This window comes from Plectropomus leopardus, chromosome 5, assembly GCF_026936395.1.
Source record: "Plectropomus leopardus strain MGB_pleo_1.0 chromosome 5, ASM2693639v1, whole genome shotgun sequence".
Lineage (NCBI taxonomy): Eukaryota > Metazoa > Chordata > Actinopteri > Perciformes > Serranidae > Plectropomus > Plectropomus leopardus.
The window spans coordinates 15,501,357-15,515,330 of NC_142180.1; the positions used below are offsets into that span (position 1 = coordinate 15,501,357).

The following is a 13,974-nucleotide window of genomic DNA, read 5'->3' on the forward strand; positions in this document are numbered from 1 at the left end:
AAATTGCTTACCTCTTTCTGCATTTTTCATTTACTTTTCATTACTTGCTTCCTTACTTTCTTCAACCCCTTCTTCTTCATCCTTATATCATCCTAATCATTCCAAGGCATGATCCTGTCTTAAGTGTTGTATGTTTGTGTCTGTAAGAGATACTTTGGTGTTCTATCAGTGCCACCTTGTGGAGAAAAATGTTAAAAGCTTCTCTAATAAACTGATACACTTTCCATTTCTTCTTCCAATTCCTCTTTTATTAGAGATGTTTATACATTGTGGCCATCCAGCGGTGTGACCTCTCACCTTTGACCTGTGATTTGACTTCTCTACACCCTTACAACTTTAAAACACTCTTCTGATGTAAGTCTGGTCTGTCTATCTATAGATGTATCTATCTATCTCGCTATCTATCCATGACATTTTACTGTTTTCTGCTTTCAGGTGTTAAGCAACTTTGCTGAACGTGAGTATTATATATATATATATATATATATATATATATATATATATATATATATATATATATTCAGGTGTCTACATGATGGCAGTCCATTTCTGTTCTAATCCTAATGCATGCTTAAGTCATTTACAGTGTGCATGTTCTCCACCTAATTCCCTCCACATAAATTATAGAATGACCTTTTGAGTTCGCCCTATTAACGCACTTACTTACATCGAAAATATATTCCATCACATTGCGTCTGTGTTTGCTGTGATGCTGACCTTTGCATGACTTGATTAAACTTCACATTTGCTATGCAGTGGGAGGCTCTTGTTAATGATGTCACTTCCTGTGCCTGTGTCAGAGTTTGATGGAGAGCTGGTCGGATGACAGCTGGAACTGTTGTCATAACTGGAGGAATACTGGCCACAGTGATACTTCTGTGTATCATAGCTGTGCTCTGTTACTGTAGACTCCAGGTACGCCTCTTTTGTGTGTTTGTGTGTGTGTGTGTGTGTCTGTGTGTGTGTCTGTGTGTGTGTCTGTGTGTGTGTGTGTCTGTGTGTCTCTGTGTGTCTGTGTGTGAAAGATGTATACATTCCCATTTCATTATTAATCCTTCCGGACAGTCGGCTGGAGAAGAGTAATACATCAGCATTGTTTTCAAAATGCAAATATATGTTAAATATATTAAAATAATCACATAGTACCGGCTATGTCATGTATTATGTATGTATTCCCATTATAAAGGTTAAAGGTCACTGTGACCTTAGAAAGGCGGTTTATTCTTTTATTTTTGACATATGGTGAAATTCTCTCTCAATGCAGTACTACTGCTGTAAGAAGAATGGGTCTGACAGCGGTTCCATCTCTCAGCAACACTTTGCCTGCAATGCCTGCAGTGTCTCCGGCCTGGATGGGTCGATTGTCACCCCGCTGTCCATGTCGCCACCAGAGCCGCCCAGATCCTCTGACCCAACCAAACCCACAGGGAGGCAACGCACTTACTGCCCCACCTGCTCGCCGTATGACTCGCCCTTCTACATCCGTACCACTGATGAAATGCGCAACGGTGGCGAGCGCATCACCTACATGCCCACGCACTATGAGAACCAGGCGCTGGCCATGCCGCTGCCCTCTGTCCGAGGCTCCCTGCTGAGGGACACTCACAGAGGGCGGCCTCCAGAGTTTTACACCAACACCAGAGCCGTCAGCACTGAGGTGTGACCAACCCCCGAAAAACCCCAACACCACCCATACACACACAGACACACCTGTCTTCACTCACGCACACACACTAGCACCAACACTAACAGGACCGCAAACTTAGTTTTGACACCTACTGCAGCTGCCAGCGAGGATCTGCAGCATAAAGGCCCACTGTTTGTGAAGGTTATCACATTTGTTTAGGGTTTGGGGGGATTAAAGAGAGAATTGTTTTAGCCGACTGCTGAAAGTGACAAGCAAGGATCACTCTCAAAGCTAGTTTCTCACTTTATACCCTTACATTTTAAGTTTTCATGTTCAATAAGATAGTAATTCTGTAATTGATGGTAGATTAAACTGTAGTTTTCTTGTAAGAAAATGTCTCTATGCTCCCACATGAAGGGTATGGTTGTAAATTTGTAATCTGTCTGTTGACTGTTACTGTGTCTTTACTGACTGAGGGCTATCTTAGATAAATTATGTTTTCCCCCTGCTACACATCTTCCTACTGACTGCCAAAAAGACAAAAAAGGAGTATGATGCAGTAAATATGAAGCAATGTTTTCATGATAAGCAGAAGGCAGACTGAAATACATTTGAAGAAGTCCCAAGAATTGAACATCCCATCTGCAGTTTTCTGGATCTCTGGAAACATGCTTGAGTTACAGGAAAGGTGGAAGAGGACAAATGACTGGAACTTTCTCTATGCAAGCTGTCTGGCAAACCACTGCAGCTCTTCATTTCCAGTCTGCTTCTTTCAGCAGTTTTTGTTCCATCGGGTGAGATATGGTGATGCTGCACATGTAGATAGACATACAAGCATTTAAACCTGGATCATGGATACAGTAGCTCTCCTGGGTTGCTAGATCCACACTGAACCCCCTCTTTCTCCCCCAAGGTGTAAAACATGTGAACGAGCAAGGGCGCCTGAGCCCTTGAATGCAACAGTGGAAAGCTTGAAATGAACTGAGTGAATTTCTCTTTTGACCGTGATGCAAAAAGTTTGATATGTAAATATTCACCAGAAGGCAACAAACACGTCTCTTGATCCCATTGTGTTCTCGATGGACAGAGATGCACCCTGAGATTTGATGTATTTTGAATGAGGGAGTGTGATTTACTAGTTTGTGCTAATTTGTCCACACACTCCTCCTATACTCCTGTACTACTCTCATGTTGAATCTGTGAAATGCAAATAATCATGTCATTTCTTTTAATTTTTTTTTTCATATTGTGAGAAGTCAGATTACACGTTTATGTGATAGAGAACCTTTTCACAGCATTCATTTTTTTACATAACACTTACCCAACATTGCCTGTCATACACAATAATATTTCCAGTGATATTTGTCTTTATATTTATGTGTACAGCAGGATGCAGTGAGGCTGAATAAGCAATGCAAGTAACCTTAAGGACTTGAATGGTGTGATAATTGTTATTTGACAAGATTTTCGGACAGGCCTGGTGTTATCATTCACATCATTCACACATTAATCTGTTAAAACCTGGAGCATCATCACTTTTCTCATGCTGCACTTAGACACCTGTCCTAAATATTTAAACTTTAAAACCCTGAGCAAATTGGTGTGATTACTTTCAAAAACATGGAAAAAAAACTGTGATGAGCAACTTGGTATGAAATGTTCCACAAATTACAAGATATTAATAGATTTAGAAAGTTATTCTTTAAAGGCTATGGAAAAATGTGTAGGAGAAAATCTAGTTATAATTATCAAAATTATATATTTAAAAATATGCCACAGGATTATTATAGTTATATATATAATAATTTCTTTCTTCTTTAAATTTCTGTTTTCTTTTTTAATTTTCAGGTAATTTTCTTGTACTTTTTTTTTTTTTACTAATTTTGCTGATTTTTGGGTAATTTCTTCTTTCATTGCTCATTGCCTTCTTCCTATGTTTTTGAAAGAGATCAAGTCAATTTGCTCAGGTTTTAAAGGGTTAAACAACAGTGCATTTAAAAAATACAATTCATTGATTAGCAGCTATTTTATTTATCGGTTACATTTTTGATTCAGCCATTGTCAGTGCCATTACACTATACATCTTGAAACTTCTCAAGACCATTTCACACCAGGATTGTGTTATTGTTTTATTTCTCTGGATTAATTTAAAAGGGCAAATATGTATAGAGTACAGGCAAAATAAAAGTTCATTGCTAAAGGTTAGATTTTTGGGGTGAAATCTGGATTCTCTGAAGAGGATTCAGTGAAATAAAAGCAGAGTTTCTCCATGTTGTTGTCTACTACCACAATTAAGGATTCATGGTCATCATTCTTTTATTTGGGCATTGTATTAACTATATATTTTACTACGTACTTAACCAGTTATCTTTAAAAACAGAAAAAAAAAGATTTTTAGAGAAGTGGTTAAAACAGATATCGTACCTGACAAATACTGAAACAATAATATTTGACAGTGTTAACTTTTGACAATTAAAGATTTGTAACTGCTTGAAATGGCTCTTTGTCGTGATTGACAAGACTATGCACACATGCACATGTAAATGTTATTTCCACAAATATTTCCATGTTTTTATTTTATTGTCATCAAAATGTTAAAGCTGAAGGAAGAAAATAAATCTAAAAGTCATAAATAATCATGAGCTCTGAAGGCACAATGAACTTTGACCTCCAGCTAATGATTGTCATGAGTCAAACAACCACTGTCAGATGCTGACACTAATTGTCAGCACAACGCATGAACTTTGCTTCTGTTGTTCATTAAAGCAGTGGTATATGCATACTTGCATATTTGCATATACCACTGTCTACACATAAACCAATAAAAAGAGAATTATGCTCCAAAAAAAAAAAAAAAATCAAGATGGCCTTAGAGGCTTTGTTAACCCTTGATGGGGGTCAGGCCCCCCATATAGGAGCCAGTGCTCTAAAGAATGCCCTTCAGTGCAAAAACTAAGTCTTGATGGCTGAAAATGTTTTAATTTTTTTTTATCTGATCATGTGACAATAAGGAAGATAGACAGAAATTATGCTACTTGATGGGCAATATGAATTGAAGAGTCAAAAGTAGAATAATGCATAATTTTTATACACCTCAAAAAATAAATGGTTGTGTGTAAATGTAGGCTAGACACCTATATGTCCAAGGTCTGTGAGTTTCATGGATGTATTAAAGTGAAGTCCCGCTAATCTGCAGGAGTACAGCGCATGCGTGAAATTCCAAACCGGAAGGCGTGCCACTAAACCCGAGTGATTCATCTTCCTAAACATAAACGATCTTCGCTGCAACTCTTCTGACAGCTAGCAAGCAACTCCTCTACGCTCCAAACAAGTAAGTTGACAGCTCTTTTATAAACATAAACACTCGTTTCAGTGTCACGGTGGCATGCAGTGGGAAGAACAACGTTGTTTTCCTTCTTATTTGTCGTCATTTTCCTCTGGAGCCGGGCGGGGTGTTGCTCGGTGAGGTCCTTCCTCCAGATAGTGGTCCAACTGTTTTGGACTTCGAGCTGGTTAGCGTTAGCCCAATTTAGCTTTAGCTCGCAGCTTTAGCCTGGCACACACACACACAGGTACTTCCTGTTTAGACTGCATTCACCTGTTCTGCCAGCTATCTCCTTGTTTACAAGTCTGCTTGTGACAAACCAGTGTTATTGCTGTCATTATGTTATTTTGAAAAAGACGCGGTTTTTGTGCGGATAAGTTAGCTCACCGCTAGCTAATTTTGCCTTGCCTGTGTGTGTCTGTGTTGTGCTAGCTGCTGTGAGAGGAGTCTGTCCGCTTTACAACTACCTTGCCAATTTCATTTAATCTTCTAAATGTCCTTTTGTCAGCAGTTGAAATAAAGCTGCCCTACAAAGCTAGTCTGCAGCTAATGCTTCCAGATATTTTATGATGTGCTACATCCAGGCCTGCAGACACCTGAGCTGCAATAACATTTTTCTGCAGTAATTTCTGAGAAAATCTACCCTAACACATAATCTAACACACAATGATCAATTAAGATTTGGGGCGCAAAGTCATCATCTACAAACACTGACAACTGTCTAAGCTGGAAAAAGAGCAGCAACATCTGAATAAATGATGCCATCATTGTCATCATGACAGTTTTTGGAAATGAGCCATTTACACAATATTAGTTTCAAATTTAGAAAGGGCTCATATTTTCTTTGTTTTGCGTTTGTTTGACATATTCTACCCTGCTGAGTTTTATTTGACAGGAGGGCTTACAGATAAATAGTAGAAAATACCAATACCTCAGTAACATTATTGCGGCTGCTGTCATGGTGTCACAGCATTTGTTTCAATGTCTGCGGATCAGCTCCAAGATTGTCTCCGGATGACATCATCATTACTGTCTGTGTCTTTGCTGTCCAACAGAAGGCGAAACAGAGGCTTAAAAATTCAAAAGCCATAACTGAAACAGGGCAAGGTGATATTAACAAAAATATCACAGTGTTACTGACTTTGAAATGGGTAATAAAAAGTTTAAAGTTAAGAGTACAGTTACTTCCAAAGAGGACAGAAGCATTGTTGAACAAAATTAAACTCTACAATATTATATGGTTGTGATGTGCAATCAGCTATTGTTAATGATGGGCTGGACTTGTTTTTAAAATGATAAAGCTGCTCTACACTGGCATTATTTTAATAGTAAAGTAGCTGATTTCAAGCTGCAATAATCAGTCAATGAAGGGTAACTAGTTATATAAGTTATTTATTGCCAATTGAACAACTATTGCAAGGGCAGTCATTGCTATTGAAAAACTTGGGTCACAGACTCCCTCCAACAATGCAGTTGAAATATGTTAAAAAAAACAAACAACTAAAATCAGACAAGTAGAAACAAAAAGATAATCAAGATACAAGGATATAAAGTTGTGCAAGTTAAAATAAAGCATAAAAAATAGCATGAATAAAATTTAAAGTAAGTGATAAAAATCAGTATTGAAGATATTTTTAAGCAGGAACACTTGCTGTTTTATATTAAGTTATACTTTTTTTGTGTTTTGTATTTGTTTTTTTTTACTTTGGGTTTTGGATTATTGACTTTGTACTCAGAGAAACTGGGATGGGTATTTGAATGAATAGGAAATTATATCACTGGTGTAATTCATGGAGAATAATAATAATGCTGAGAATAGTAATTTAACAACTGTGGAGCTTTTTCACCTGCAGGAGTTTGTGGCTAAACAGCTGCTAGTCTTCTGAAGGCCAGGCTTTAACATTGGCACTAAACCAAAATGGCCTTTTGTTGTGTGTGTTGATGGAGAGGTGTTTTTGTCTAGTAAGAAGTAGCATTACACAGTCAGATAGAGAACTAACCAGTATATCTGGAATTAATTACCTTATGTTTCACAATGATTCATCAGATTTAGGTCTGACTGAAGTGCATGTAGTGTATTCATTGTTTTGTATGCAGTGTTACAGCTGTGTTGTATAATGTGCATTACGCATTTTCGCAACAGCACATTTCAGGTTGAAACAGTGTGCTTCATCCATGGCTGCCATAAACAGACCAAACAGATGCGACCATGTATTTGACTATGAAAATGACCTAACAGGAAGTGATTCAGTGAGGTATAAGGTGTCACTAAAAAGGACACATTCTGTTGTGTGCACCAACAAGCCTCAGAGCGAGTTTCAGTCCCTGTTGCAAAGGAGGCTCAGATATTTGTGAGCCCTGCACAATCATGCTCATGTGTAAGGACTGACTGAGGTTACTTGTAGCAAGATGTGCAATGGATGGTTTTGCGCAAAACGGTTTTCAGGAACATTAATACTTAAGCGGAAATGAACTGCCAACCCTGACAGTAATCCCAGTATGAAAGTACTCATCCAGATATCACCAGTACAGAGACTATGTTCAGTGAAAACAGACAAGACCAAAGATTGCACATAAAGTTAATATTGCCTTACAAAAGTGATTAAAATCTGCCCATCCCAAACAACAATACTTCTTTTATACCCATTGAACAGGTTTTCCATGTTGCAATGACAGGTGTGTTCAGTGTGCTTATGCCAAGGTCAACTCATGGCACATGGGGTTCGTTTTGGCAGCCAGTTTAAATTGATTGAAAATCACCAATTTTCATAACTCCTGAACCACACAACACAAGAAATCAAATGGAAAAGTCATTGACATAGTACAACTACTGTGTATTAGTAAAAAACAGACAAATGACACATATTAGACCCATAACAATGTGAAATCTTCTATTTTGTTTTGCAGTAGTTTCATGCAGTTGCCAAATTAAACTAGTTTATTTTCTTACATCTATTTTAACTTTATTAAATTAATAAGGTCTATGATACCAGGATGAGTCAGTTCCAGGTTGGTGAAGAAGACCTCAAACCTAGACTAGAGCTGGATTATAATGTTTTTTGGATAAAGGTATAATGTGTCCCAGTATCATTTTATTTAACTTTTTCATTGCAAAAATTAGTAGTCTCTATTTTTTGATAATTAAGTACTAATAGATTTTGTGTTGTTTCAGTCAACTTAGCTGGTGTCCATGCACATGGGGTGCTGTTCTGATTCTTATGACAGGGATTACAGTAACCATGTGTGTCTGTTGACACTGTTGAATGTAACCGCAGAGCCAGTTGACCCACAGAAACACACCCTCACGGATGTAATGTGTCTGGTAAGCCCAGAACCTGTGGGTGTTGTTCAGTCTGTCTACACCACTTGGCACTCACAGTTTCCATACAGCCAGTGGTTTGGTAGCAAGGCTGCCAACTGGGACTGTACTGGAGTAGCAGGCTGGTAATGACTGGGTGCAAACTCTGTGCTGTGTTTACAGTTTGAGTTACAGCCAATGAGGAAATAACTATTTGGCTACACAAGGAAAGCAGGAGTAAGAAAAAGGACAGATACAGTGTAATCTGTGCAAATACTCTTAATAACCAGGTATGAAATGACCACCATGCAACTGACAGATATAGGTTAAAATTATTTTTGAGAGATAAGTCAGTCAAAGTCATCTACCAAATGTTATTTTACAGTTCACAAGCCTTTGTTGCAGTCTGTTTCTTACGCTGGTAGAAATATATCTTATCACATGCAATTTTAGCTTAACTTTTAATTTTTACAAAATACAGTGTTACATAGTGCCTTTCTGTGCCAATGTGTTTGTGTTGTGAGAGAGGGAGATTATGGGATGTTCTATAATTTCATAGTCAATATTACCAAATTCTAAGTAATAGCCAGTTCAGTGTGGCTATATTTACAGTAACAGTTTCTGACCCAGTCTGATTCTTGAAGAAGAGACGTGATCCTACAGAGACGATGCATACTTTTGCTCTAAATTACATAATGTTCCCTCTCATTGCAACTTCTTCCATAAGTGAATCAGTGGGAGTGTTCGCATTTCTGCCTCATGCTGCTCTGTGTAATTGAATAAGTGTGATTGGAGCGCATGACCCTGTTACTCTCCTCATGTGTGTCTGTGTGGTGTGCACATTCATATATAATTTGCCGGGGTTAATGCCTTTTGTATGCATGTAATCATGTCACCGTGTGTGAATGAATGCCCCTTCATGCTTTTGTTCTCAGCTATTTGAATTTCCTTGTGTTAATGTTTTAGTGCAATTGTGTGCATGCTTCTTCAGCGGCATTGTAACTACTGCATAATTCATATATTGATCAATTAAATAATTTGATCTATTTCAGAAAATAGGGTGGAGGGAAAGCTCATCATAATTTCATTTATTAAAGCTCAAATTGGCATTTTCAAATCTATTGGTTTGTCTGACCAACACTCCAAACCTGAAGAATTTCAAGGTACACTGATACGAAACAGAGAAAAGCAGCAAGTTCATGAAATTTATAAACTCAAACCAATTAAATTTGGTTCATTTTGCAATAAAACTCTCTGGTTACATTGTATCCGTGTGTTCATCAAAAGGTAAATATAATTTGTGAATGCTAAAAGCAAGCGGTCTGCCAGGCTTGAGTTTGCAGTTCCTTATCAGCTTTTAATGTCAGCATTTTCTGTTTTAAAATCAACAGTAGAACTTTAAATAAAACTTTCTTAATGTGTATTAATTTAATAAAGCTTACTGACTTGCTTACAGCCAGGTTTTAACTGGCTCTGCATGATGAGTTGTTTGTTTGTGGTGGAGTCCTGCCCATAGCAGAATTGAAGAGCCAACAGGATGTAACATGTAGAGACAAGAAGCCGATACAGATGTGCAGACATACTTTGTCAGTGCTTGTCTTTTGGTGCTGTGCTAGCAAACACACACAGAGTCCAGAAGAATACAAAAAAAAAGAGAACAATAGATAGCAATCAACATGAGTACAACAGTTACTGTGAATGTTGTGTAAGTAATATATTTGTTTGGTCACAGATCTGACAAAATGTTGCAACTATGTCAGTTTAACTGCTGTAAAATATATTGGATCTGACCCTGACCAGCTGATTGGTCATCACAAGCGGGTTTCTGGCTACGATTAAATAAGGGTCACACCCGCGAATGTCCCACTAACACTCAGGAAAGCCTAGGGCTAAAATGCGTCCGTTTCATTGTGCTACTGTGTATCATTAAAAGTGTTACATAATTATTTGTGGATACTGCTGACATATCACTCCTCTTTAATGCTCATAACGTTCTGTGTGAAGAAGCATGTTGAAAATAGAGTCATACAGAATTTTTTCCAGCTAGCTTGGGCCTGTCAGACACTGACAAGCAATGGGTAAATGCCAGAGTGATCTGTAAGACACTAATCACACCCTACGCGCTCAAAACAATGTTAGGAATTGCAGAACAGCAGATTTGTGGTTAGGTTTACAAATTGTGCCCACGTTCTCAGCTAGTTTCATTAACTCAGAGATGATAGGGGGGTTAGAGTTACTCTGGCTCAGACTCACAACCTAAAAATGTGGCCTATAAGGGCCAGAGTTATTTAGCCAGTGCCTTTTTTGTCCCTGCTGTGCCCATGTACTTAATGGGTGTGTTGTGGTTTGGCATTGCGCATCACAGTGAAAACACTGCACACATGATGGTACCTTAAGTCTGTGACCTTGTAACTATTATTGAGATGTATTCACACGTAAGAATTTTCATCACCTCATCTCATTTACAGATGTGTCCAAAGCAAATTGGGTATTTTTGTTTTCAGTATGGTGCCTAAAATATTCACTGAAATACTAGAAAAACACCTGTATAATTTAATCCGTTTGTCTTCCCGCAGAGCTGGGTGGACAGGAGAGGGAAGGGGAGAGCTTTAACCCTGGTCTCCCCAGCCGACCCTAAGTAAACCAGCCAGCCATGGATGACCGCTCCTCACTTGGAAAAGTCAGCAGCTCTACCGAGTCCGTGGCCACCGTCACCAGTGAGGAATTTGTTCTGGTACAGTCCAGTGCTGCTGGGTCACCACAAGGCTCAGAGGGCAAACCAAAACTTAAGGTCAGAACAACACATAGTTTTACTCCTGACTTGACTTGTACAATATGTAATATTCATTCTGTCACTGCACAAACATGAAGCTCAGTGTAACGGTTTGTGTCCGTGCTTCTTGGATAATAGAGGTTTTGAGAGCGTTGGAGGCAGTAAAGTTAGCCAAAAGTGTACAGCCACATGTGTCTGGGGTTTCCACAATGCTTGTCATTTATTACAAACCACACATCAATCTTACAAAGCCCAGTTGTATGGCTGCTATTTCATCATACATGAGCAGATATTAAGCATACACGGTACCCTTACTTCAGTGTTGAGTTTAGAGGCTACAGAAAGACAGGAGTTTGGTAACAGGCATCCCTCCATGGCGAGAGCGCCGCTAACTTCAAAGATAAACAAGGCATCATCTAGTGTCTTAACTTAGCAACACAATATGTCTTAAAGGTACATTTCACAATTTCAACTGTAACGTCAGGTTTACAATTGTAAAACATCAAAAACTTTCTAAATCACCCTCCTGGATTTAATAGCCTACCTCTCTTGTAGATCTCAGAACTCATCAGCTATCACTGTGACAGCAATAATCTTATGGGGGCAACAGCTAATACTTACAGTGGATATCCAGGCTAAAACTTCATTTTCTGTGTGCTAGTCATTGTCTGCAGTTGAATTAGCAACTTAAGACAGGTTCAGATAACATTTGAACTAATCTCAATAACAAGATATCTGTATTTTGAAGCAAATACATTTGTAAAACTCTAAAAAAATAAATAAATTAGACATTAGACATTAAATTAGATATTAGACAATATCTGAAAGTTTGAGCTGAGATTACATTTTGGCCATTGCATATCTGTTGGCAACTAAAACCTACTTAAACACGATTGTTCACAACGAATCGAACTACAGACTGAAACCAGAAAGCTTCTGATACCAAAATCTTAATATTTTGCCCATGGATTCTGCATACATATGCAGATATCTGTTTATAGAGATAACTGTCGTTTTAACTTAGCCAAGGGTGTCCCATGCTACCACCAGAGCTTGTGTGGCTGATTAGATTTTCAAAGAATGTGTTTGTACTTTTATTATAGATAGAAAGCATGATGAAAGCAAACTGAAACAGAGTGATCAACAGTTCTTTGTAAAAACGCTGACTCAGTCCAGTAAGCTCCACTCTGCTGCATCTATTTCTATGTATCCTTGTCATCATCCTGCTTTATCGCTTCCTGTTTCTCACAAATGTTCTTTTCTTTTCCTCTCCTCAGATGTCTTTGAATGGGAGTGAGCAGCTGGAGAAAGCTATGGAGGAGGTGTTGGATGATGATGATGACATGAAGGTGGAGAAGAGCAATGTGGAAAAGATGGAGAAGCACAGTGACCCAGAGAGCCGAGTCCTGGAGCCACAACCAGCAGGTAAAGACTCAGGTCCGTTTACAGTCAGTGTATCTACTTGCAGGCAGTTAAAGTCAGCTATTCTTAAATTCACTCAAACATGCTTTAAAAGTGAAATGTCAACTATATTGTACTTTTAATTTTAAAAAATTACTACTGTAGTTAAATGATACGTTTTGCTGTTTATATTTCATATTCATATTTGCTGTTTTCCTATATTTGTGTTTAAGTAACGAATAGGAACAGCAATTTTTGAAATTGTCCAGGTATTGGCCAAGATAAGCTGCAGTAACCATTCAAGACATGTTTGCACTGTCCACTGAAAGTGCTTGTTATTCACCACTAACATGTTCAGATCTTTATTGTAAGCGTTGAACAACTTATGGAAAGGATACCTACAGAGGTCGACCTTTTTGTTAAAGATTAAAATAAGTATAATTTAACCAGAAACGGTCTCAAAATCGCTATCAGTAATCCATTTAATAACTCCATTTAATAAACAGTAATTTTATCATCCTAAACACTCACAAAAACACACTCTTCTTTCTACACCTCCAACCCAAAGTGAATCAGTTAGATGTGGAAATATCCTGGCTGTACACATGCTAAAATTAGTTTTTATTTAAATGCAACTTGGTGGAAATGGCAATGGTTATTTCAGAGCTGTTTCTGGTTAGAGAAAAATGATCTTACTCTTTAACAATCTCAACAACAAACTCTTTAACATGCAAGCATGCCCAAAATAGTTAACATTGCAGCTTGTTTTGCAGCTGCCAACTGCAGCTGTCTCTCTCAACACTGTACCAATTGAACAATTTGTTGTTCCCATTCATCACTTAGACACAAAACAAAGGAAAATAAGGTCCAAATTTAAAAATACCTTTAATTTAGAAAGGGCACTGTGACAGTATTCATATATAAGCTGTCAGATTTTAATGAGCTTTTTATCATTTATATAGGACAGTGAATCACAATAAATTGAATAATTGATGGATAAGTTCATGCAGAACTGAAGGCCCAGGCCATGATGGAATGAGAAATGTAGTTTTCTTTTGTAATTGTTTATCTGGATGTAGTTGTCAAATCATGTTATTATGGGGAATGAGTTTCAGAGATTTATAAGTTAGTACAAGTCTTTTTTTCACCAGAGTGAAAATAAAAAGCACTACTGGATGAGAAATGTTTTAAATTATAGTGCTGTGCAGGTAACGATGTAGCTTTTTGCATGGCATTGACATACCAAAGTAAAGTTTTGCCATATCAGATTAGCAGGGCTGGTATCTGAACTCTCTGACATTGATTCGACTGTCTTTGTTCTTTTAACAAGGACAGGTTGACCCTGAAAGCTAAACGAACATTTCTGCAAGAACAACAAGCTAGCAGTGGTCAATGGACTGCGCTGTTTAGCTCAGTGGCAGGTGCAAAGCTACCAAAGTTAAAACTTACAAGTCCCAGTTCCTCTGAGGTCTCTCATTATTGAAACTGTTGAATTATATTTCATTTTCTGGGATTTATTTATGGGCATTTATGTTTAAGAATTTTAGATT

The 13,974-nt window shown here is 37.9% G+C and overlaps 2 protein-coding genes across 4 annotated transcripts in view; both read left to right on the top strand.

Moving 5' to 3' along the window:
• fam163ab (family with sequence similarity 163 member Ab) overlaps window positions 1-3,897 on the top strand; it is a 28,491-nt gene extending 24,594 nt beyond the window's left edge. Inside the window, exons 2-5 of the mRNA XM_042484209.2 lie at window positions 255-354; window positions 436-457; window positions 801-915; window positions 1,265-3,897. Of these exons, the coding sequence (XP_042340143.2) occupies window positions 823-915; window positions 1,265-1,663 (492 nt within the window). The 5' untranslated portion in view covers window positions 255-354; window positions 436-457; window positions 801-822 and the 3' untranslated portion in view covers window positions 1,664-3,897. The remainder of the gene's footprint in view (window positions 1-254; window positions 355-435; window positions 458-800; window positions 916-1,264) is intronic.
• Window positions 3,898-4,839: 942 nt separating this feature from the next.
• Window positions 4,840-13,974, top strand: part of rabgap1l (RAB GTPase activating protein 1-like) — a 137,808-nt gene continuing 128,673 nt past the window's right edge. For 2 of the 3 annotated variants that reach the window (XM_088077592.1, XM_088077593.1), the window contains exons 1-3: window positions 4,840-4,958; window positions 10,827-11,041; window positions 12,301-12,460. In XM_088077592.1, the coding sequence (XP_087933718.1) occupies window positions 10,904-11,041; window positions 12,301-12,460 (298 nt within the window). In that variant the 5' untranslated portion in view covers window positions 4,840-4,958; window positions 10,827-10,903. The remainder of the gene's footprint in view (window positions 4,959-10,826; window positions 11,042-12,300; window positions 12,461-13,974) is intronic. The other variant, XM_088077594.1, reaches the window with a different exon arrangement.